Genomic DNA, 22,185 nt, shown 5'->3' with positions numbered 1-22,185 from the left:
GTGAACCAAGTGGGCCTCCTGTTTCTCTTGGAACCTGCACTCCGCAGTCAAACTCGGCTTTTTCGGAGTGAAAACTGTCGAGACACGATCTAACCGGGTGCATCGTTCTCCCCACTTGTGGACTCCTGTTCTTCTCTCGTGGGACGGCAGAGATGTGCTGCTACTGACCCTTCTCAGCTCTTCTCCTTCCTTCCCCTTCCCACCCCCTCTCTCTCTCCCCACACTACACCAGGACTTCATACACCCTAAGCGGCGATTGTGGAAAGGTGCTTTTGTTCGCTGGAGAACCTCGGATAATCCTTCGCTATTTTGATTTTCTGTCCCGCGAAACCCAAACTCTGGAACCACTCCCGTTGACACCTCCGATCTTCCCTTGACCGTTATCCGCGCTTCTTCCTCCACGCAATCTCCCCGTGATTCCCGTGTCGCAAAGACGAAAAAAATACCCAAGTCACCAGTACTTGCTTGGTGACGTCCTCGGCGTCCCGGAGGGTATTTCGGTCCAATTGGAAATTCGGCGCCACCAATTCATAACGGAACGTGGCAGGCCCTGGGTGTGGGGAACCTTCGAAAAATCGATCGAAGCGCCCAGCAGTGACAGGGTCGCTAGGATACGTCCGTTTATTTGTCGCGTGGGTCGGTTTGAGCTGTTAGACAAGGGGTCGAGAATTAGTAGGTCGCCTACCTATCATATCCCAGAATCGCATTCATCTTGCGGCGCCCGCGCTCAAGGGTCTCCTCAGCCTCAAAATAGGTCGAGAGGGTGTGGCTAGTGCCCTGCGCATCCCTGATTCAGATCAGTGAACAGCCGCGATTTCCAATGCGCCCTTGAGCTGAACCCTCGAGCTGACCTGTGTCTACCTTATTTTGACCCAATCGCTAACAAATCAGTTCTCTTAATCTAAGACTCGCATTTTATCCTTGCATTATGGGTTGTTTAGTCTCCAAACCCGCCGAGGCGGATAGAGACGCTGTCCAGCGGAACGCCCGCATCGACCGGGTCATCAAGAGTGACAAAAAGACATTGGATAGGACAATTAAGATACTACTGCTCGGTCAGTATTCCGTCGACCCAAGGAGCTCAATAGTTGAGCGTGAAATTAGGCGTTATACTAACAATTCCATTAGGTGCCGGTGAATCGGGCAAATCTACCATTATCAAGCAAATGCGCATTATTCATAGCCGAGGCTTTCCTGAGGAGGAGCGTCACCAAACGCGAACTGTTATTTATTCGAACGTTGTCGTTGCCTTCAAGGTTTTGCTGGACATTATGAATGCAGAGAACATACAATTTGAGCATGAAAGCACAAGGGTAGAGTATTTCCCCAGCGCTACAGTCATTTACAATATACTAACCATTATCCAAAGACCGTGGGAGAGCTTTTAGATAAGACTGAGCCAGATGTTGGCTCAGATGATGCCTTTTCTGACTTGAAGATTCGTGATGCGATGAGAACCATGTGGCGCGATTCAGGTGTTCAGAAGGCTGTGGCGCGTGGACATGAGTTTGCACTACACGATAACTTGAGCTAGTAAGACCATCATACACCGGAATTCATATGAATTAAGAATGATTGCTAACAAGTCCTCTAGCTTTTACGAGTCTTTGGACAGGATATTTACTCCCGGGTGGCTTCCTGATAACCAGGATATGCTCCAGGCTCGACTTCGAACAACAGGTATCACGGAAACTTTGTTCGAGCTTGGGCAGATGAACTTCCGGATGATGGATGTTGGTGGACAACGATCAGAACGAAAGAAGTGGATTCACTGTTTTGAGGGAGTTCAGTGCTTGTTATTCATGGTGGCTTTGTCTGGGTATGACCAATGTCTGGTTGAAGATCAAAACGCGGTAAGTACTCTGTTGAATTTTGGATGCTCGAAAATACTAATGAACTCCCCAACAGAATCAAATGCATGAAGCAATGATGTTATTTGAATCACTCGTCAATGGAGAGTGGTTTAAGCGAAAGCCTATCATTCTCTTCCTCAACAAGATCGATCTCTTTAAAGCCAAACTTTCCATATCCTCCATCTCAAATCATTTCCCCGACTACAGCGGTTCCGATACAGATTTTGAATCCGCTGCGCGGTACTTCGCTGATCGTTTCCGTGGAATCAATCGAATTCCAGACCGTGAGATCTATATCCACCAAACCAACGCCACTGATACCACATTATTGAAGGCGACTATGGATTCGGTACAGGATATGATCATACAAAAGAACTTGCATACCTTAATACTATAAGGCAGCGATTTCTAAAATACCGGTGGCCTTACCAAGGTTTATGATGAACGTCATTATTTGCCACGAAGTCGATTTTCTTGTCAAGCTTTCTAGCCTACTTTTCTTTTCTTCGATTGCATACCCTCGGCGGTCTGTTTTTCCTTTTGATATCTACCAACTTTGACATGTCTCTTGCATTCTGTTTCATTTCCTTTTTCCCTTTCTCTTACGAGGCGTCTTGATAGAGGAGTGGTCGGCCTTCTGCCGCGTCCTTGGGTCTGTTACGTTGCATCCAAAAAGCCCGCTCAATTTCGCGAACTAATGCCACGTGCCAAGCGCTGTTCCGGTGCCTTTTACTTTCATGTTGTTGTTTTCTCTTTATCTTTCACTTGATCATGCAGGATGATACCACTTTTTTTTTTTATCTCTGTCGCCGCAGATATGTTTACCTGACGACTGTATTATCACAATTTCTTTGTGTCGTTGGCCATTCTCAACTTTGAATGAACTCCTTACTCTACCTCTTCATAATTTCTTTTTTTGGAATTTGCCTGACCTAGAAATTCCTGGGATTCTACAGTCATAATCTCCCCCAGACTTGTGCAGCCTTAATGATTGCCTTGGAAAATGACGTGCAATTGTATCGCGAACATGGATGATTCAAGCACATATACAGCCGTAAGCCAACGTGTAGTGGCTCAAGCCTAGCTAATATAGAATGGTGTTATTCTCGCCGTAAATCAATTCTTAATCATCTATTTGCCCACCGCTGCATATGATCTCTCATGTGTCAATGATATTTTAACACCCTGTTTTCCAGGCATAAAGTATTACATAATCTCCGCATGATCAGAGACGCCGACTTCCGGTCCGATGATTTCGCCTCCGATTCAAAGTCATCTCCAACATCTCCCCAGCCGCTGGGTCTCACCTCAACCATGTTGTCGACATCTATATGCCGGGCCGCATGGGCGCCTCTCACTGGCGCCTCTCGAACCGCCCAGAGCATTCCCTCCGCCGGCCTCCTCGGCGCAACTCGCCATCTCCACCAGCGTCGGTATTCCTCATCCTCCTCCAAACCACCAGTCCCTCCTAGTGATGGCTCGCGCCGCTTGGATACCTCCACTCCTGCAAAGAGTGTGAACTCCTCAAGCGAGAAGAGTAAATCCACCCGTCGCCGGGGCAAGGAAAGCGGTGCCCGCAGCGGTTCTTCCAAGTCCAGCCAGCAGGATACTGCGTTTTCCAAGCTTCCCAGTGTTCCCTCGACACAACATCGCCAACCGCATGGTGAGTTTTGGGCCTCTGATATATGGAAGATTCTATTGGTCTGTCATTTTTGTGAATTGTTCTAATTCGGTGTTTTCCTTTCAATAGATGTTCACGTTGCCTCGTTCTTCTCCATTCACCGCCCCATCTCCGTGACCACCACGGTCCCCCCACTCTCAACCCCCGAAGCCTTCGAAGCGATCTTCTCCAAGAGACTCCTAAAGAACGAGCCCGAAGATGTCATCTTCACTCTCTCCAACACAGCTCAGTCCCTCGAAAACTCCGCAAATGGCATGTCCGAACCCGAAGAGCAGCTCGGCCAGTTACACGGCCGCTTCACCAGCGACGTCAACGGTGATCTCCAGATGCTCGACGGCCCCGACGCTCGTATGTCCGTTGAGGAATTCACTCGTCGTCTTCGCCCCTTCCACCCTCCCCCACCTCCTGTCCCCATGGACATGAACGCTCAACCTGAGACCGAGATCATGGAGTCTCAAGAGGCTCAGGATCAACGGGAAGCCACTTACTCCACTGTCCTGACTATTCGGGAGTCTCGTACCGCAGACGGCCGTAAGACCTACGAGGCCTCTACTGGTCCCTTCGTCCGTGACGAGATGGAAGCTCCTGGTCTGCACGAGGAACTTACCATTGACGCTCCCAGCTCCACCACGGGCATGACATATATGGAGCGTATCCGTGACAACAGGACTATGCATGCTCTTAGCACTAAGAGACGCCGCAAGGCTAAGATGAAGAAGCACAAGTTCAAGAAGCTGATGCGGAGAACACGCACGCTCCGCCGTAAGCTTGATAAGGCTTAGACGGTGACATAAGCTGCGTTTTTCTTCAATTTGGTGTCATTTTGTTCGGTTCCCATCGGCTGCATTTTTGGCCTGCTTGCATCTTTGTTCGGCTGTTGGGTTTAGTTGTCTGAGTTGCAGGGCATATATACTCTTTATTTCCAGTACATTGCAACCTCTGTTCCCTTTTTACACTATTATCCGTTTTTTTCTATCGTCTGTCCTGCCCTTATTCTCCTTTCAAAGCAGATGTGCGATCCGGTTAGACCTGAATCGCTTGTGGCTGTCTTTTTTCCTGTGTGGCGTCTTGCCTATCATGCATCGCGGACTACGCAATAGAATTTTCTTCTCTTGATAACCGCCTTGTTAGTGTCCGATCGATCCTTGGATAATCTAGGTTTGAATATATGTATTTTTATTTTTTCACTCTTGCTTAAGACAGCATGGGCAATCCAGCCATGCTGCCCAAGTGATTTAGCATAAAGCCCGTAACCCTGTAGGTATATACATAATCTGCCAGCGTTAAAAGCTCGTAGTAGGTGCAAACCTTGGAACTAGAAGGGTGTGGAGCACCGGGGAGAGACAGTGGAGATACAGGCAGCATGGCAGCGTGAGGTACCACTACATAAGCATAAACACACAAGGTACGCATGAAGCAGACCACGGGAATCTAAGGAAGCATAATGCACAAATCGGGATTGCTTTATAATACCAAATACAAGAACCCGACAGACCAAAAGAAAAGACAAGAAAAGAGCCAAAAACCGAGATAGAGAAAAGACGGAAAGGTGGTCTCCAGCGCAGACCAGGGAAATCAGGTAGCACCACCGTGAGACAAGGGAGGGAGAAGGAAAAGGGCAAGGAATCCCGGTCCAAGACAAAACGAGACTCAATATAACATAAAGTACAATATCCAGCGCGCGTTCATGCAATGTAAGCCAATCCAATATCTACCCGCACCTATCCACCCATTCGAGGTCCAATGTTCGATAGATACTCCCGATTCTACTACATACCACCGTGATCAAAAGAAGAAATTCCCATTCACAAGTTCAAATGAATTTATCATAGCCGAAAATCTTTTTACCCTTCTTGCCCACACTAGATTCTTTGGCCCGACATGATGGGATGAGAAAAATCGAAGCGCTTGTCATGCCGGGATAGAAGGTCACAGCAACACACGTCGTGATACAAGGTATGTCATGTGGTCTGCGAATGAGACATCAAGCTTTCGAGTGTGGGATGGTACTGCTAATTTAGCAGACAGCTTTGGAGCGGGAGTTCATGAGAAGAGCAACAATCAGCCCGTAAAGACCTGAGAGATAAAATGTTAGATTTATCGGAGAAGAACTGCTCAAAGACAGAACACTTACCCAAGACTTCAGCGAAAATGAGAATCAAAATCATTCCGACGTAGAGACGAGGTTGTTGGGCAGTTCCACGAACACCAGCATCACCGACGATACCAATAGCAAAGCTATATGGGAAACTTGTTAGCGGCCGAAATCGGCAGGATCGAGAATATGACATACCCAGCAGCCAGACCAGCCAGACCGACTGAAAGACCAGCACCCAGCTGGATGAATCCAGTGTAAAGCGGGAGCTTCTGAGTAAGGTCGTTGGCGACCAGAACCGACACTACCAGACCGTAGATACCAATAATACCAGCCATGACAATGGGGACAATGTCTGTAAGAAAGCAATGTCAGTATAAGCTGTCGAATTCTGCAAGAGGTTTCCAGATTGATTGTTTCTGGAACAAGAAGCAGAACATACTCTTAACGATCAGGTCGGGGCGGAGGACAGCCATGGAGCAAACACCGACACCGGCCTTAGCGGTACCGTAGGCGGCACCGAAGCAGGTGAAAACGATGGCGGACGTGCAGCCCAACGCACCGAAGAACGGCTAAAGAATGGATATCAGTCATGTTGTTGAGATGGTCATTGGAAGAAAGGTGTGGGAGGGGCGGGCATTCGCAAGGAGATCCGCTCTGGATTAAATTCGAGGCATGGGGAAGGGAGCTATTGGACTAACCGCATACACGGGGCTGTAAAAGATAATGTCAGCAGCAGTTCCATCAATTTACGCGAATCCACGATGGGCGAAGCCGTCGGAGCATCGATAGCTGTCAAGCACCCAGGGGGGCCGGGAGTCGTCGTAATGGCAATGGAATGTCAACGTACCAGAGCTCTGTGGCCATTTTGACGGTCGAGGATCCGACGGGATTCTCGTGAAGATGTCGGAACTTAAAATAGATGGGGGAAACCCGATAATTAAAGGCGTGAGCCGTAGGAGAGGTGGTTAGCGGTGATCGGGAAGGATGGAGAGCCAGCTACGAGAGGTCCCAATCTGTAGCCACGCTGGCTTGTCATGTGACCATTACATAATGTCAACTTGATACATCGACAAATATGGAGATTATTTAGATGCTTTTGGTTAATCGTTCATTCTTGCTTTTTCTTATATATGCTACATGTCTATTGTATATTGTACAAGTATGATCAGTTATTACTAGAGTTATGGCTTCCCAGATTCCAGGATCACTCGACATCCCGGTATGTCCAGCTTTGTGCTGGACTCAACCGCCGTACCCGCTTGCAATACAGGCTGTGAATAAAAGATCGCCTTCTCAGACATAGCTGCAAAGGTGTTCTCTACCAATTGAAGCTTTTCTTTAACATCATTTGTCGGGATTTCCAATGCCTCGGTTTCAGATACAACCCCAAAGCAGTATTTTCGCGCAGCCTCATTTGTTAACCCGTTTGAGGCTGTAGGCTCGACTGCCACAAAGAACTGAATTAAGTCACCTGGATTTGCAACTTGCGACAGGTGAGAAAGATCTTCTCCGATCAAGCCACTTTCGAAGAATGGAGGCGTCTCCATTGGTTCGTCGGGAGCAGAATCGGACTCGAACAATTGATCCAGGCTGATGATGCCTTGATCTTGAGTAATCGTGGTTGGAGAGGCGATTTCAGGATCCAGCGAAAGAAGACCCATCTTTTTGCCCCATCCACCTCCTCCACTCATAACACGATGCAATTTACCACCCTGGCGCAATGATTTGGTCAATCGATCTTGCGTGGAGGGGGATTGAGAATCAACCTGGTTATCCGCCTTCTCAACCAATGCCCATACAGAGACTCTCCGATCGACAATATTGTGCTCATCAATGTATCGCGGAAGCTCCTTCTCCAGCTCAGTAGAGGCGGGCATCGGCTCATCTGAAGAACCGTCATTTGACTTGGCCAACTGCCGCAAAATGTTTCCCATCCCCGTTATAACTTTTCGACGTTGAGTGACAGGATGCAAGGGCAAAGCCACGGTAGAATGGATGTTGGTTTCTGTAGATGTGACAACACAGCTCGCGAGGCTCTTGGAATCAGCCAAGATATACCCACTCTCACTAGCGACCCAGCGCATGCCTAGAAATGTTCGTTCTTTCCCATTGATAAACACGGTATTGGCTAATCGCAGACCAATTGCATGGGCAGAGCTTTGGTCATTAACGGAAACCACAAAATTAGGTTCCTCATCAGCCGGGCCTCCAATGCGACGGGGTGGCGCGGCCTTCCATTTTATATTAGCTTCTCCAACTATCAAGCTAGATAAGCCTTCAAACTCTTCCAATGAAGCTTGCGATTTCGCAGTGCTGTTTGGGATTTTATCAATCACGGCCGCAACAGCGTAGATTGTGTCGGGCTTGTTGTTGGTATTTTGGTACAGTTTTTTTATGTACTCAGTGAGGAACGGAGATGTAGGATCGAGCCAATGCGCGAGGCTTGGGGTGACGAGTAAAAGAGGGACGGGGTTCGAGTTGCTTTGGTGGTGTGTTGTAGGAATGGATGAAAGGATATCCTCTGGGTTCTAATAAATATTTAGTAAAGTGCGCAGAAGCAGATCGTCTAGAACGAAGTAGCTCACGATTGTCTCGGGTGTTTGGGTGAGCCAAGTGCAAGCACTACTCCATCGCTTTCCTAGGTCATGAGACTTTGTGATATAAGGAGCTCGCAGAGAGCTTTTCGCATAGCGCGCTGGCGCCCGTGACGCGGTAAGCTTGAACGACATGTATGAGGAAGCTCAATGAGCCAGGATTCATTGAAATCCCCGCATGAAAGACTTGCGGGTGTCAAAAAAGGTTGGAAGGTAGCGGAGACTAACCACTCAGATGCACGCGATTATCCGGGCCTGAGCATGTGGGAAGATGTCGGTAATACAGTGTATAGATTACAGAATCCGGAGTATGTAATGGCTCTAAGACTGTGAAATGTGTTACATACGGACCTAACCAAATGTAGCAGCCACATCCGCGGAGATCCGCGGACGTCGGACATCCATCGTTCCTTTGGCGCACATAGTTCTTCATTAGTGGATTAGTGCCAAAAGGACAATTGTTTTGATTGGGTTCTTGCAAGTTTTCTTGCCTAGGTTGTTCTGTCGAATTTTCTCCCTTTGTTGCTGTATAAAAGAGTGAGACCCGCGGACCTCCGCGGCGTTGCGGAACTTGGATCTACCAACTAGGATATACCCTCCGCGCATTCAGAGGTGCCTCGGTACTAGTTTTGGATACAAGATGAAGAGAGACGCTCAAGGGAATCCGATCACCCAAGTGCATAGGTGGAATCGACCCCCATTGTCTTGCCATGCTTGTCGAGAAAAGAAACGTCGATGCGACCGCGCGCAGCCGTGCTCAAACTGCGTGTTACGAAATATTGATTGCGAATACTCGGGGCAGAGTCCTGATAACTCGAACAGCCTCGAGCAATCACAAGTAAATGGCTCAAACACCACAGCCACTGGCAGTCAATCTACCACCACTTGTCTTGGTGATGGCCAATCAAATCCAGGTCGGCAGTAGGTCAAATCTCCCTAACCTAGCTTCAAATTGTTTACTAACTTTCCGAAAGTAATTCCGACGAGCTTCTTTTTCGAATAAGGAGGTTGGAAGAGGCGTTTGTTGGGCAACCGAATCCATCTCAACGGTCAGCTTCAGGATCCGAAGGGGTTTTCACCAAGTTGAATTCTTTGGCAAATCAGGTAGATACCATCCTGAATATTGAACCCTACAGCCCTTCCGTTGTTACTCCATGTATTAACAGGTTTGATAGGCCTTCACTTCTCATTATGTCACCCCGTTTAGCGTACACAACATGTCGCTTGCAGGGAAACGCAATATAGGCGAACCAGATGCCCCAAGCATAGTTGACATAGCAAGGAAACTCCCTCCTCTATGGCAGGCAAGGGAGATGTTCAACCATTTTGCAGATGTATTGCAACCGACATATGGGGTTCTTCATATTCCCTCATGTCGAGATATGATGGAAAGAATCTATGAAGGTATCGTCGAGGGCAAGGAACCACCAGCTGCAGACTTGATGCTGACATTCAGTATTTTCGCTGGAACTTCGTTGGGTTGGACGCCGGCGCTTCTGGAGAAGCTGCATGCAACAAGCGAAGAAGCCAAGGCGGCATTATTGGCATATAGCCGTATTGCATTGGCTATTTTAGACCACCCCGCTCGGCTTATAGAGCCATCAACTACTGCTCTTATAGCGATCGGTACGTTGGGACATATTCTCGTCAATACGGATGGTTTCCCTGTTCGTGTTCAAATCCTTCGGCATCACTGTCATTTAATGTCAAGGGAATTAAACATCCATCGCCTTGATACGGCAAAAGCTCGGGAGGAACGAAGACTAAAAGGGTGTAACATGATTGATGTTGAGGTCCAGCGACGAGCTTGGTGGAGTATGGTTGCGTCCGACTGGTATGAATTCTTACTCCCTGGACTTCTTAGCTAGATACTGATATTTCTAGGCTTCTGTCATTTTCTGGTGGACCCCAGGAGGGTGCATATATCTTCCAGGCAAAGCATATGAATGTAAATATGCCGAGCAATACAGATGACGAGCTCATAACTAGCACGAGGATTCACCAAGAATTTCCCTTGTCGGTGGCTACGTCCATGTCTGCTTTTCATGCTCGAGTTCAATGTTCCGACCTCTGCCGACAGGTTATTGACGCTCTTCCTTCAGTTCTCCTTGACTCACAAGAACCGGATTATGATACAATCCTGGAGCTGGATACTAGATTCCATCAACATATCGCTAATCTTCCTGTTTATTTCAAACTTGACGTAGAAAGTATTGAACGGAGTCAACAGATATGTAAGGAGCGACCTTACATCGCTTGGCAGAGACTCACTGTTCACTTCAGTCTTCATACCCGACTTTGCCGTCTACATCGACCATACCACCTAGAGGGCATCACAAACTCGAAATATGCTTATTCACACATGGTGTGCATTCGCTCTGCGCACAAGGTCCTCGAACTCCGGCGTGCGATGGACGATTTGAATCCCGCGATAGGACTGAAGCCAGCCCGGTTTTGGACCGTCATGCATCATGTCTTCTTCGCAGCTTTGATTCTAGCCATGGACGTATCATTTAACCCAGCTGCGCCAGATGCTGCTGCCCGAAAGGCCAAGGTACTCGCCGCTTACGAGACGCTAGAACAGTCTAAGCGAGAGTCCAATGACCTGATGGAAGGGATTCAGAAAAATTTACAGACGCTGATGTCTACGTTACACAAACAGCGGTCGCAGTCCTCTGTCTTACTTAAGGGGACCCCTGCAGCCCGCGAGGGGATTCCTGGCGCCTCCAGGGTCTCATACGAGAACCAACCCATCAACGAGGCTGGGGAGTTTACAACCCTGCACGGCGAGAACCTTGCGGCATTGCCATCGTCTATAATGGCTGTCGACGATAATAGCCTTGTGAATAGCCTAGGTGAAGAAGATTGGGAGAAGCTTTGGTCCGATTTCGTGGCTGTGGCTCCAGATTTAGATGTACCACAGTGGAACTCCTTACTAGAGGATGTGGATTTCCCCTCCGATTTAGGTATATTTTAGATTTTCCTCGAGGCCACGAATTTAAAATAAGATGCAGCCTTATGGGCTGCTGAAATTTATTGTCTCCCAAAAATAGGAATGGATCCGAATCCGAATCAAAAGCCGAAAGATCGTGCGAATCGATCGGCTTGCGTCAGGGGGCTTTTGGATTGTCATAGGAGTAGAGCCGTTCTCGACGCTTCCAAGGTTTTTGTCAAATTTTTTTGTCTTGCGATTTTCAGCCACCGCGAGTCACCCACCCCTTATGCAGGATAACCGCATAACCTGCCTAGCTTTCTAGGAACCAGGCGAAAGTGAAGTCACGGGCGGTTCGGCGGCAACCAATGACGCCTCGGTCGCAGCAGGACAAGACCTTGGCAGGTGGGGAGACTAGTGATGATAGGGCTGGGCCGTTGGGTTGGGATACGCCACAGGTGACGATTACAAGGATTGGCAGAGCATGGTGCATGAGGTATGGGGATCGTCACTACCATGAGACTGCAGGCCAAGTCACGAAGTGGTTCTTTTAACATGAGTACGGCGTAGTCTGTACATCCTCAGGATGCCAGGGTCATGGCGCCAAGCATTAAGATTTCCAGGCAGCCAGCAAACGAGGGGCTGGGATAGGACATCAAAGAACAAAGCCGTGGGGCAGTCATTGGGTAAGGCGCGTACAGAGTACAAGTTAGAAATTGCAAGTAGAAAGTCAAAAATCCATGTTGAAGGCTGGCAAGGCAGGCTGTTCCGTAGTGTAGCAGATCGCGCCGATACTACCTACGCCGAGGTAAGATAGACGGGATTTGAGTCTTTGACCATGGTAGAGAAAGTTTAGAGAAACACGCCATTGATCATCGCAATTTCAGATGGAGGTCCTTGATTAATAACACTTAAAATAAACGAAGAAACACCAAATAGGCAATAATACAAGGAATAAGGTGAATAAATTAAGAAAAACTACAAAACTTGCTTATCTCACCACCAGCCACAGGAAGAAAGAAATCCAACCAATCAAAAGTGATCTGCTAGCTCGGCGCGCCACAGCAGTGGCGTCATTACATCATGGAGGCAGAAGCTCTTGCTGCTTGCCCTTTTCCCGTTTAAAAGAGCCCTCCGCATTTTCTCTTCCTCCCAACTTTCCTTCTCTACATTCCCCGTGATATCCACATTATTATCGCCAACATGCCTTTCACTGCTTCGTAAGTTCGCCCCTAATAAGAAACTTCCCATGATTTCATGAGCTCCCTAGCTTCAAGTCCATGGTGAATGCGAGTACCTGGAAACGATGACGCGCGACATGAGGAAAATGAGACTAACTTGGCACACAATAGTGATATCTGCAAAATCATCTTCGCCATCATCCTGCCTCCTCTGGGTGTCTTCCTGGAGCGCGGATGTGGTGCTGACCTCTTGATCAACGTCTGTTTGACCATCCTGGGTTGGTTGCCCGGTGTTATCCACGCCTTGTACGTTCACTTCCACCCCAAAATAGCTTCAATCGAGAAGCAGAGAGAAAAAGTTGTCGTGACTAACCTTGGTTTTCCAACAGCTACATCATATTTAAATATTAATCATGCTGAAATGACGACTTACACGCCGCTGCACCTCGGACCTTCGGCCGTTTCCTTCCGAGCAATTCTCAGTTGGGAAATTAATTTACTCAGGATGTCTGCATCTCACCTTGCCATTCCTGTTCACAGTACCTGTGGATATGCAGCATGCCATTTTCCGAAGCCTCGAGTATCAGTGCTACGTGATTCCGCGAGGTTCCGAGCCAAGTCTGCATTCCCCACCTCCTTGACGTGGCAGACAATGTTCATAATTCTTTAATATTTCGGTCGAGGACCATGTCGGTACTGCCTTGGATCTTCAATTTCCTTTGTTTTACTTTGTTCGCGGTGTTTTTGTTCTGCTCTTTTTTGCTTTTCAAATGATACCACCTCATCTTGTATGACTCCGGGCTTGTTGTGTTGGCTCAGGGTTGGTTAGCTTTTACGATTGATGGAATGGCAATTATTTGAAAATAAGAAGAAAAAATCATGACATGACATGATATCTTTTTTGCCTCTATACTTCGTAATAACCCACAGTTTTTGGGGGCGGAAGATCATCCCCAGATTCTGGTGGAACCGCTATGTGCATGATCACCGACGCGACATCTCGCGGCGTAGTTCAAGGTTTTATTTGACCGCTGGTATGCAGTATAAACAACTTGAAGTACTGTGTTTCTAAACAGCTTGGACTACTTCGGATTGAATTCTTGCCTCATTATTCTGGCCTATTTATCGATCTTCTATTGCACTCTTTTATAAGGAGTCTAACATTTAAGAATTGTAGTCCCATATGTACCTGCTCTGTTCAATTTAGAAGTTAAACACCATTGAAAGTAAGTCATATATAGTACACAGTTGCGAATTTCATCGTGAAGCTTTTTGCTGAGTGATCACACCACTGTCTTTATCTCGATCCTCCCCCATCTACGACCTCATTCATCCCTTGATACTTTTGCTGTTGATCTCAACCGTCAACCAATTTACACTCGGACGCGGCGACGCAGTCCAACCTGCAAACCGAGCGGTTTGCGTAAGAAGCCCTCGCGTGTCTGCATTTCTTCTTCCTGTTCAATCTGGAATTCAAAGAGGCCAAAGACAGTAGCAACAATAACGAGGAGCTCCATCTCTGCGACATTGCGACCAACGCAGGCACGGGGACCGTGGCTGAAAGGAATGAATGCTGCTTTCTGACGAACGGACAAGTTCTCCCATCGCTCAGGGACAAACTCCTCTGCATCTGAGCCCCAAATCTCCTTCGAGCGGTGGACAGTGTAGCTGGGCACGGAAAGAATATCGCCAGGGTAGAAAGTATGTCCTGAAATTTCGACAGGAGGAGATCCTTCAGGGATTTGTCGCGCAAGGCCCATGGCGGAAGTGCTGTGAATTCGCATTGTTTCCGAAATCACCCATTGAAGACTAGAGACAATGATTAGTGGTGTGTTTCATGGTTTTGTGGAAGTTTGAGCTCTTACTAGGCGATATCTTTGACCATGGCGAATGAAGGAACTTCGACATCCTTGGGAATTGCATCGTCGAGAACCTTGCGGAGTTTCTCAACGACACCAGGAGTGCGAATACACCAGTAAAGAATTGCGCAAGATGTGTTTGAGGTCGTGTCTGAGCCGGCAATCAGCTGTGTCAAAGCTTCCGCTGTCAATTCTTCCAATCCCAGCTTCTCGCCAGTTTCGTCTCTGCCTTCCATAAGATGGGCTAGTAGATCAACACGGGTGTTTTGAGCCACGACCTCTGGCTTGACGCGCTCATTGACACGAGCAATAGCAATACCAGCTAGGTTCTCAACTGCAGCCAGGCCCTCAGTAAAAAAGCGATCGGGGATGTATTTAGCCCAGGGCTTCAGAGCTGGCAAGCAGCCCAATGTTGCAGATACCTCACCCCGGCGGTTAAGAACTTCGACAGCGGCTACATACTTGGGAGGTTCATCAGGCGATTTACGCATCTCGGCGATATCTTTGCCATTTTTGAGCATCCCAAAGGGAGCGCCGAATGCTAAGTCACCAATAATATCAAAGGCAAGATAATTGAACCAGTTCAAAGCATCAATGCTAGCATAGCCGGTCTTGGGGTTAGCCTCAAGCTTGGACAACTTGCTCCATTGTTCAACAAATATTTCCAAATTGGCGTGAATGTATTGCTCGAATTGCCCGATAGACTTGGCGCTGAATGTGTGGGAAACAATCTTGCGTTTACGAGAGTGTTCGGCGCGGTTTCGAGTATTGAATAAACCTCGACGGATGGATACGAAGGCATCGTAAAAATCACTAGTTGCACATATACTATTAGTATTGAAAGTTAATTCCAAATTAACTCAAAGCCGGCTTACGCTTTTAGGAAACCGTTCCCGTGACCGTATATGACGTTAATAGCATTGTCGTCGGCGATTGAAACATGGTTAGGGGCAATGCGAACGACTTTGCCGTATTTGTTATGTGCCTCGTCGACAGACAAAAATCGCTTGCCTTGTCGGGCTTGTAGAAGAAGCCATAGGTTGGTGAAGGCGGCGAGACTTGGGCTAGGGATAGCTCGCTTATGGGCGGATTGAAGATATGGGACCAGATAATAGGTAGCTAGGAGACCTAGAGCGATAAATGGGACATTGTATAATGTAAAAATCATATTGGCGGTTGGATTGTATGTGTGTCCATATAAATTTTATGGAGTTGTAATCCCAACCACTGGGTGTGCAATGGGGACGTGGTGATTGGAAATCCGGAGATGCGGAGGTTCTAAAGGATTCAGTTTTCCCCGCTCGCTTGTGCCCCCCGCTAACCGCGATATTGAGACCCGAGGGACCAAAGTTCTAACTATTCGGATTCACCCCGTTCTAGCCAATAGCTCCCACGTGAGGACTTTGGGGCGTATTTCGGTCGGCAAAAGGCTGCGCTATGCAGCTGCCTGCATGCATGGGTGCGTTATTGTAGAGAAGAAGCCACGCAGCCCACGCTAGCTGGAGCACTATAGACTGAAAACGTGGGGGCCTCTGCAATGTAATACATCGCCTTTGTCCATTGATAAAGCTCTCGCCCAGCACGGAAATCCACCCGCGCTCCAGCCCGCGCTCCAACCCGCAGCCTTCCCGAGCTCCCCGTGCCCGAGGTGCCCCAACTGTCAATGTCAGAGTTTGACCCATCTGTCACCAAACGTTGATGTCCGGTTAACTTTCCGATACGAAGAAGATTGAAGCTTAATAGAAGATTGAAGCTTAATACAAGATTGAAGCTTAATAGAAGATTGAAGTTTAATTGAGAGAGGGCCATCAATTGATTCATTTTCGAATTTGTCATTCTTTCGAGTGGGAAAAGAAGAAGCATTTGGTGGCGGAATTTGCTTTTCTTGTCCACGACGATCGTTTTAGCTGCAGCAAAACATGATTTTGAGTGCCAAGGCGCTCCGAGTCATTGGGGGCTTCGAAACGCCTTGTCTACGGAATACTGATGTTGAGGTGGATCGTTAGTGTTACAAATTGGCTTCAACAAAGGGGGCCATGCCCGTTAGGGATCAACAATTTGACACTTCGTATCCATAATATCCGTGGAAAGGGAAACCATCCACTTGCGAGTAATGACGAGAGTTTAGCAGAATCCTTTGGCCCACTAGTAGCCCCATTAAGTGGAGAACCTAACGGAGACCGTAGAACAATCTGGTTTGTTCTTGGTTAGTGATTGATTGCGATCTGCTACATACATGGTGGGTCTCCGCTTTGGCTCACTAGAAATCAAGGTGTGGAACTTTGCACGAACCCGAGAGAACGATAAGCTCTTGTATTTGCCACTAATGCTGAATAGCCTGTCTAAGCTTCTATACCCACTTGTCGCTATGGCCAATTTTTACGCAAAACAATAGCGAATGAGTTCTGATGCGCAAGTATCATTGGGCTGCCCCCATTGTGGTTACATTTTCCACCTTAGTACCCCTATTATTGCATATCCATGCACAAATGGTATGAAACGATGCAGTATTAATTAACTCCGGGCCCGGTTTGGAATTTGGGTCCACTAAGTCTGCAGCTTTGAAAATATACTCGACGCCCACAACTTGAGTTCTGATAGCATTTAACCCACTCCGTGCTATATATCCGCATACCTGTCAACCGCGGAATATAGTCTACGTCAGCCATCATGGAGATTGATAGTCGAGCAGATTCAACGCCGTCGCAGGCGTACCTGGATGCGAACATCGGGTATCGTCTTACTGGTGTGGCAATTGCCATGCTGCCTATCACCGCCTTTTTTCTGATACTTCGATTCTACTCCCGCTCTCTGACCAGGACTCCCTGGGGCTTGGATGATGCACTGGCCGCTATTTCTGGAGTCGTTACAGTGGGCTTATCTGCCCTTGCTATCTGTCAGTATTTCTCGGATACAGAATCTCGAAACATCTGTTTCGACCGTCGTACTGATAAGCGTTTACGTACTAGGTTTCGTGAAATATGGCGGCGTTGGTCACCACCTCGAAGCATTGGCCCTGGAACAACCCAGCAGAGAACCGAAATACTTTATATGGCTGTTGATAGTATCTACATACTATTACTCCACAGTCGCCTTCCCTAAACTGGCAGTTTTGGCGCTCTACGGCCGTCTATGGACGGTCAACCCATACCGGACTATAATTTTGGTCTTAGGAGCAGTCATTTCTCTTACCGCTGTTGTGTCCGGTATAATGTGCTTGAATATATGTCGGCCATTCAAATTCAATTGGGATACAACGATTCCCGGGGGTCATTGTTATAATAAGCAAGCCTTCTTCCTATGGGCATCCCTGCCAAATATCTTAACAGATGTCGTCATGCTTGCTATGCCAGTACCTATTGTTTGGAACTTGAATGTTTCAATGAAAGTCAAATTAGGTCTCACGCTGACCTTCGCGACTGGTTTCATGTAAGGATCATCCCAACCCATCAGGTTATTTATAAACTTCTCCCTTTGGACTCAGGCTCACAGTACTGTCACTTTCTAGGGGTCTTGTGACTTCAATAATGCGATTCGTCATTTTCGCGAGAGGAAACGCTGTAAAAGACGGATCCTGGTCATCCACTGATCTCATGGCCTGGAGTGTCGCTGAGCCAGATATCTATCTAATCAGTGCCTGTCTTCCTACATTACGTCCTATCTTGTACAAACTATTTGGCAAGGACGGATCTACTGCCAACTCCACATCACGATATGGAGAGCGATACGGAGGCACGGGAGGGTCCAGAGGTAACTCCAAGGCAAATCCCACATCCTACAATGAGACAGGGCTGTATGGAGATGAGGTTCAGCTTGTCTCGGTCGTCGGCAAGGAATCGAAGGAACGCATGAGCGATCATGGTATATATGTACAGCGAGAGGTAAACGTGGAAGTCAGCGAGCACTGAAAGCTTGCATTGACCAAAAGTTACTAGATTATGAAACCTCTGTATATTTTCCTATTTAAAGTTACACTTGATGACTCGGAACATCGCGTGGTCGATTCACGTAAAATAAATTGGCACACCAGTCATGCCCACAACCTGGTGAAGAAAACAGGTTAAGAATATCCAAATTTGGAGGGGGTAATACTTTAGATGTATCCGTGGACCTGTTAATAGAGGTGTAGCTTGGATGGCTCATATTTCAGAAAAGAAGAAAACAAGGCGTAGCACTTGATGTGACACAGGCAAATAATCCATCCATCCATGATGGATTACTTCCCATGCGCACCTTTACAAAAACTAAGAACATTCTTGAAGCAGTAAGCGAGAAAGCAGTCTTGCCCCTACGTATCCGAGAGAAAAAAATCAACGTCAGATGTTATGATGGATTAAGCAAGTTTCAAATAGCCGTTCCAGAAGCCTGACGTAGCCAATATGAGAGGCTGATGAGTACTAACCGCTGCTCTACAGAGACCACCACTCAAAAAATTAGCTAGAAATGTTTTTGCTAAAAATAAAACATTTACAGCAGATCAGCAAAGTCCTGCAGACTCTGAAACTTAGTCCCGGCGCGTTGCCTATTCGCCATACAAGCCAAGCGCCCACTCTGAGGGCCGGCGCGTAAAGAGGCGCTAGCCCGAGCCACAACCACCACCTCAGATCAGGGCGCTACGGGGTCACAATGATTCGACCATCCCAGCAAAATTCGAATCGATGATCTAAATCGATCTCACAATGGCGCCTGCCTATGCACAGCCCTAGAACCTGTGTTTCAGGGCTCCGTGGAGCATGATCTGCTAGGCTGGTTGGGACAAATGGTCAGCGTCATGATGGATCGGCTAGTCTGGCGCCTGAGATCGCGATGCGCCCGGTACTTTCGTGTTTAATTAGGTCCTTTGGCTGTCTTTAAGGTCAATAGTGGCCCTTTCATTCCTTTAACCTCATTATTGTTACCAAAGTCCTTCAAAGAACTTGTAGGCTTTTCGTATAGAGCCATTTCATGTGTCGAGGATGATAAGATTACGACCTACATTGTTTCGAGGGTAGTATCTCTAATGTATAATCTAAGAAGGTGGGTTTAGGTCAAGAGGACCAGGAATCAAGATCGCGACTAATTGTCACATTTACAGAGCCATCACAGCATGCTCCTCCGTCCTTTTTTCAGCATACTCATTGCGACCCTTCTGTCGGTCGCATTATGTGCAGCCAGCAGCTCCGATACCTCCGATGAATCGAATACATCGCTATGGGACATGGTCCCGGATTGTGCCCGAAACTGTACGGAAGATTTTATCAAGACCGAATATACACCGGAGGAGTGCACGTACACGACGAATATCAAGTGTCTTTGTCGAACCGAAACGCCGAGCAATCTTACTATAGGGGAAGCAGCACTTACCTGTGTCTATGCTTTGTGTTCGCAAAGTGTTATAAAAAATACCAAGGCTTATCATATCTGTGACTCGGTATCTGATGCTTTGCCTGAAACACATGCCACACTCACGGCTACCACATTCGCCGCTACGCTAGCTTCGACGACCAGGTCAACGTCAACAACATCAACAACGTCAACGAGTTCGACTACATCCGCAGGCAGTGACGGGATAATTACTAGTGACATTGGACCTTCCAGTACTTCAACCTCGACAACGTCAAGTGATGCGCCCTCAATTACCTCTTTCCATCCATCTACATCTGAGTCCGGAACATCTCCACAGACTATCAGCTCGACATCATCCATTGAAACACCAACAAATTCTTCAGTTCCTACAACTAGCAAGAGTGATAACCATGGAGTTAGTACGGGGACAGTCATTGGAGTCTCCGTTGTCTCTGGCGTGGCCGGCTGCCTCATAATAGGAGTTCTTGCTTTCTACGGTGTTACAAGATGGAAAAAAAATAATCGGGTTGACGACTCCGAGTCCGGGGGCGACATGTTTGAGCCAGCTGAATTCCCACCTGAATCATTCTCGCGAGAGTCTTCCCCAGGTCCAGACCCGGTGCCTTGGGCTCCGAATCGTCCTCCAGCTTCTCAGGAAGTGTCCCAAATATCACGACCACAAGTTTTCCAACCAACCTCACAATATCCTCCAAGATTCGCGACAGGGTCTGGTATTCGCGTGGTGGACAGCCCAAGAGATGAGAATAATCAGCGAATAGGGTTTGCCGTTACTTCTGAGTCCGTCTGGTCAGGTTCGCCCAGAACAGTGGACTCCCAGCATACTACGGCAGAACTACTTCCGACTCCAGCAGCCGCATTATATCCCAAGCCACTCAAATTCGCACATCGGCCCTCAAGTGGAGCCACTCTCTTTGAAGAGGAAGAGGGTCAGACCATAACAGAAAAGAAGTTGCCTTCTCTTCCTTCTCTTCCTAGTACAAGAGAGTACCTCAGGAATGGCTCCCCAACTGTTATGGCTGGTTTACCAGCCAACCCCAGAGCTCTGAAAGAGGGCTTTCGAGCTTCTCAGTTTCGACGCCCAAAAGGCCAAAAGAAGCCAACCCAAATACAGCCTCAATGTCCCCGCCAAGCGCCCGCCGGTCCCCGTGAAAAAACATTAGGAGCACCCTTCTCTGAATCTTCATACCGCCGCAGATCAATGGTCTCAAATAGCAGCAGTGGACCAAATTACAGCTCCGAATCATCAGACCACACATCCAATACTTTTGCCACCACCCCACCTTTCAGTACCGCACAAGGGCGCGCTCTTACCGGCATGTCTCCAAGAAAAGTCCAACCACCCGGCTCTGCACCGCCGGCGGGACCATCATCTCCAACGTCAGACATCGTCTCCCGACCTCGAGTTGTCCGTGGCGATGATATCAAGCGCATCCAACCTGGCAGTAGTCCACGTCCCCCCAGTGAAGTGGTTGTTCCATACTGTCCGGACGACTTCTGGCTCGAACGAGGGCGTGGTAATACTCATTCCCGTTCGGCATCCGGGGAACTTCCATATCCTTCTGAAACAACCCTGGGCGTCATCTTGTATCCATCAAGCCCAAAGAAACGGCCAGAGGATGCACCCAGGAGGATATCGCCGACTAGTCGAAATCTGACTCCATCGAGAAGAGGGGATGATTTGATCCTTAGTGTGGACTAATTTCTTACCCTATTGTAAATAACGGCCCCTTTGTTTCTTGTTAACCGCTCAGCAGCAGGCTGCTAGTACATGTCTCCATTTTATTTTATTTTTCTGTAAATTACCATCACTACATTGGGCATACATTGATAGCAATGATTCCAGAATCGACGATACGCCAGCGCGTGTTTCTCTGAAAGATAATATGTTATAGAAAGCTACTACCAGTACAGGTGCGGTCTGCGGTCCATTCCCACTGGCAGCTAAGTTACCAATTTCAAATGTTAAACTGAACGAAGCTCTGCTCTGAAACTTTAATCATTGTAACGCTGATCTGCGGACGAATGCGAGTGGTCTTGGCTGAGTACGTAATGGACATTAAAGACATTGGCAGCCTTTGGCAGTGATTTGCTAGTCATATGGTCTTTCTCTTATTTCCAGTTTCCAATTCAGTTCGCTGCCCTAGACAAACAGATTATTCTAGACAAATCATACAAAGCAACGTGTAGGTCAAAGGGCCCGTGCAAGGCTGGGGAGTAGCTGTGATCGGCATATTTTCAGCTGGGTGGCCACGACACCACGAGTCGCGACATATGCTCCTCGCTGTTATCTGGCTCAGGCATGTATTGATAATTGTAGTAATTAATCATCAAGCTTCAATAATTTCAATTTAAGGCCCTGAATCGATGGCATAGAAGTGAGCTATTTTGTATTTATTGGACCATGGAAGATCACTGAATTCGGGCGCGTCTGTTTTGAAACCCGAAAGCTGCAGTCAGATGACTGCGCCAGCACCTACCCCACTTGAGAAAGAGCGTCCTAAGAACACCCACAGATAAATATTTCTTGTCTTCTCATCACTACAGCTATACTCTACTGTTGTTCTCTGTCGATGCCCAGTATTGTTTAGCACAACTTGAACGGGCCATGTTTTGGCCTAGTCCTTTTCTCTTCACAAGGCAG

At 47.7% G+C, this 22,185-nt stretch overlaps 9 protein-coding genes across 9 annotated transcripts; 6 read left to right on the top strand and 3 right to left on the bottom strand.

The window, feature by feature from the left end:
• Window positions 1-928: 928 nt before the first annotated feature.
• Window positions 929-2,250, top strand: N7478_009930 (guanine nucleotide-binding protein subunit alpha; the record flags this gene model as incomplete). The annotated part of the gene is made up of 5 exons (XM_056926144.1): window positions 929-1,055; window positions 1,129-1,313; window positions 1,370-1,533; window positions 1,595-1,853; window positions 1,909-2,250. The coding sequence occupies 5 exons, from the start codon at window positions 929-931 to the stop codon at window positions 2,248-2,250; spliced, it is 1,077 nt and encodes a 358-aa protein (XP_056775514.1).
• An 824-nt stretch (window positions 2,251-3,074) lies between these two features.
• N7478_009929 (mitochondrial 37S ribosomal protein mS38) lies at window positions 3,075-4,316 on the top strand (the record flags this gene model as incomplete). Its single annotated transcript, XM_056926143.1, has 2 exons — window positions 3,075-3,516; window positions 3,604-4,316. 2 exons carry the CDS (start codon window positions 3,075-3,077, stop codon window positions 4,314-4,316), a joined length of 1,155 nt encoding a protein of 384 aa, XP_056775513.1.
• A 1,235-nt stretch (window positions 4,317-5,551) lies between these two features.
• Window positions 5,552-6,496, bottom strand: N7478_009928 (H(+)-transporting V0 sector ATPase subunit c; the record flags this gene model as incomplete). The annotated part of the gene is made up of 6 exons (XM_056926142.1): window positions 5,552-5,610; window positions 5,669-5,772; window positions 5,828-5,984; window positions 6,072-6,201; window positions 6,331-6,343; window positions 6,480-6,496. The coding sequence occupies 6 exons, from the start codon at window positions 6,494-6,496 to the stop codon at window positions 5,552-5,554; spliced, it is 480 nt and encodes a 159-aa protein (XP_056775512.1).
• Window positions 6,497-6,813: 317 nt separating this feature from the next.
• Window positions 6,814-8,361, bottom strand: N7478_009927 (uncharacterized protein; the record flags this gene model as incomplete). Its single annotated transcript, XM_056926141.1, has 2 exons — window positions 6,814-8,160; window positions 8,218-8,361. The coding sequence occupies 2 exons, from the start codon at window positions 8,359-8,361 to the stop codon at window positions 6,814-6,816; spliced, it is 1,491 nt and encodes a 496-aa protein (XP_056775511.1).
• Window positions 8,362-9,443: 1,082 nt separating this feature from the next.
• Window positions 9,444-11,203, top strand: N7478_009926 (fungal specific transcription factor domain-containing protein; the record flags this gene model as incomplete). The annotated part of the gene is made up of 2 exons (XM_056926140.1): window positions 9,444-10,060; window positions 10,111-11,203. The coding sequence occupies 2 exons, from the start codon at window positions 9,444-9,446 to the stop codon at window positions 11,201-11,203; spliced, it is 1,710 nt and encodes a 569-aa protein (XP_056775510.1).
• A 1,158-nt stretch (window positions 11,204-12,361) lies between these two features.
• Window positions 12,362-13,009, top strand: N7478_009925 (YqaE/Pmp3 family membrane protein; the record flags this gene model as incomplete). The annotated part of the gene is made up of 2 exons (XM_056926139.1): window positions 12,362-12,378; window positions 12,511-13,009. 2 exons carry the CDS (start codon window positions 12,362-12,364, stop codon window positions 13,007-13,009), a joined length of 516 nt encoding a protein of 171 aa, XP_056775509.1.
• A 703-nt stretch (window positions 13,010-13,712) lies between these two features.
• Window positions 13,713-15,366, bottom strand: N7478_009924 (cytochrome P450; the record flags this gene model as incomplete). The annotated part of the gene is made up of 3 exons (XM_056926138.1): window positions 13,713-14,148; window positions 14,205-15,011; window positions 15,074-15,366. 3 exons carry the CDS (start codon window positions 15,364-15,366, stop codon window positions 13,713-13,715), a joined length of 1,536 nt encoding a protein of 511 aa, XP_056775508.1.
• Window positions 15,367-16,868: 1,502 nt separating this feature from the next.
• On the top strand, window positions 16,869-18,106 carry N7478_009923 (uncharacterized protein; the record flags this gene model as incomplete). Its single annotated transcript, XM_056926137.1, has 4 exons — window positions 16,869-17,094; window positions 17,168-17,404; window positions 17,528-17,627; window positions 17,707-18,106. The coding sequence occupies 4 exons, from the start codon at window positions 16,869-16,871 to the stop codon at window positions 18,104-18,106; spliced, it is 963 nt and encodes a 320-aa protein (XP_056775507.1).
• Window positions 18,107-19,284: 1,178 nt separating this feature from the next.
• N7478_009922 (uncharacterized protein) lies at window positions 19,285-21,243 on the top strand (the record flags this gene model as incomplete). The annotated part of the gene is made up of 1 exon (XM_056926136.1): window positions 19,285-21,243. The coding sequence occupies one exon, from the start codon at window positions 19,285-19,287 to the stop codon at window positions 21,241-21,243; it is 1,959 nt and encodes a 652-aa protein (XP_056775506.1).
• Between the last annotated feature and the right edge of the window lie 942 nt (window positions 21,244-22,185).

This window comes from Penicillium angulare, assembly GCF_028827245.1.
Source record: "Penicillium angulare strain IBT 27051 chromosome Unknown utg000007l_segment0_segment0, whole genome shotgun sequence".
Lineage (NCBI taxonomy): Eukaryota > Fungi > Ascomycota > Eurotiomycetes > Eurotiales > Aspergillaceae > Penicillium > Penicillium angulare.
This window is presented reverse-complemented; position numbering and strand designations above follow the sequence as displayed.